This window comes from Larimichthys crocea, chromosome XIII, assembly GCF_000972845.2.
Source record: "Larimichthys crocea isolate SSNF chromosome XIII, L_crocea_2.0, whole genome shotgun sequence".
Taxonomy (NCBI): Eukaryota; Metazoa; Chordata; class Actinopteri; family Sciaenidae; genus Larimichthys; species Larimichthys crocea.
Window position 1 is genome coordinate 14,363,586 of NC_040023.1, and position 1,358 is coordinate 14,364,943.

The 1,358-nt window shown below is 39.9% G+C and overlaps 1 protein-coding gene across 3 annotated transcripts in view; it reads right to left on the reverse strand.

Annotated features, from left to right (window-relative positions):
• Nucleotides 1-1,358, reverse strand: part of mrpl51 (mitochondrial ribosomal protein L51) — a 3,418-nt gene extending 2,060 nt beyond the window's left edge. The window contains exons 1-2 of one of the 3 annotated variants that reach the window (XM_010743410.3): nt 1,158-1,358; nt 897-999 (exon numbers count right to left, since the gene is read on the reverse strand). In XM_010743410.3, coding sequence (XP_010741712.1) covers nt 897-987 — 91 coding nt within the window. In that variant the 5' untranslated portion in view covers nt 988-999; nt 1,158-1,358. Of the gene's footprint in view, nt 1-896; nt 1,000-1,089 lie in introns of all 3 variants that reach the window. The other 2 variants (XM_010743411.3, XM_010743412.3) reach the window with 2 other exon arrangements.

Here is a 1,358-nt window from a genome sequence, read left to right on the forward strand (position 1 = left end):
TATATATATATTTTGGGATTGCCCAAAGATTTTAGATTTCTGGAAGAATATTCAAAAGGAAATAAAACATGTTTTGGGTATTGGCTTTACTTTAGATCCAGCACTGTACATATTAGGTATAGCCCCAGATACTTTGATAGATAGGAACTTGACTTTCTTACTGAGAATTAAGATATTCATAGCAAACAAAACAAATACAGCTTCTTGGTTGAAACCACAGCCCCCAGTATAACAGAATGGAAAGAAAGGGTAAAAAATGTCTTCATCATGGAGAAGATCACAGCGAGGTTACAGTTAAAATCAGACAGGTTTGATCAAAGATGTCAGAACTTTGGTCGCCTCTTTTTCTTTTCTCCATTGTTAGTTGTATTTTTACACTACTGCAGTACAATTGACAATAAATCTATGTACGCAGTGTTGCTCATGTCAGGAAGAAATATTAGAAGATAAGATGTGAGGACATCGTATTTGTATAGCCCAAAGTCACAAAGTACATTTGCCTCAGAGGGCTTTACAATCTGTACAGGGAGTGACACCCTCTGTCCTTAGACCCTCAGTTCGAGTGAGGAAAAACTTGCCCACAAAAAAATTTAACAGGGAAAAAATGTGGAAGAAACCTCAGGAAGAGCCACAGAGGAGGGATCCCTCTCCCAGGACGGACAGACGTGCAATAGATGTCACGTGTACAGAACAAATCAACACAAACATATTGTACAATTACAATGAATGATAAAATGACATGATTATATGTTAGCACTGAAACTGCAATAGCGTCTCCTAGTGTGCTTTTCTAATGTATATGTGACGTGTGTGTATGTATGCATGTTTGGCATTTCATGTGCAATAAAAAAAAGTAAGTCTGCACATTAAGCTGCACATTAAAGTCAGTAGCTCACCGGTAGAGATGGTCCTGGCTGTGTGCAGCAGAGTCCCAGCAGACTGACACAAGGACGCTCCAGCTCTCAGTAACCCTCCCAGTACAGACATGTCTGACGTTTCCTGCGATAAAACAACAACATTCAAATTAAAACGATTATCAGACGCTTGTTAACTGTATTTTTTTTTTTAAGCTTTCACAAGTTAGTTTACATTGACCCTTAGCTTTAGCTTCAGTTAGCATCACATGCAGTGTTATGAACGTCACCAAGGTTACCAACGTTTCAGCGTCCAGCGGCGATCTTTAGTGCGACTTCAATCTTTCGCTTCTATTACAACAAATCATAAACTATCGTGTCTGGGACAGATGTGACACTTAAAGCTGCATGTTATTGAAGCATGCTGCGAGTGGACGCTTCCATCTTACTCTGTGTCCCACAGTGCACAGCGCCGCTACCGTATTGTCTTTAAAGCAGCGCACG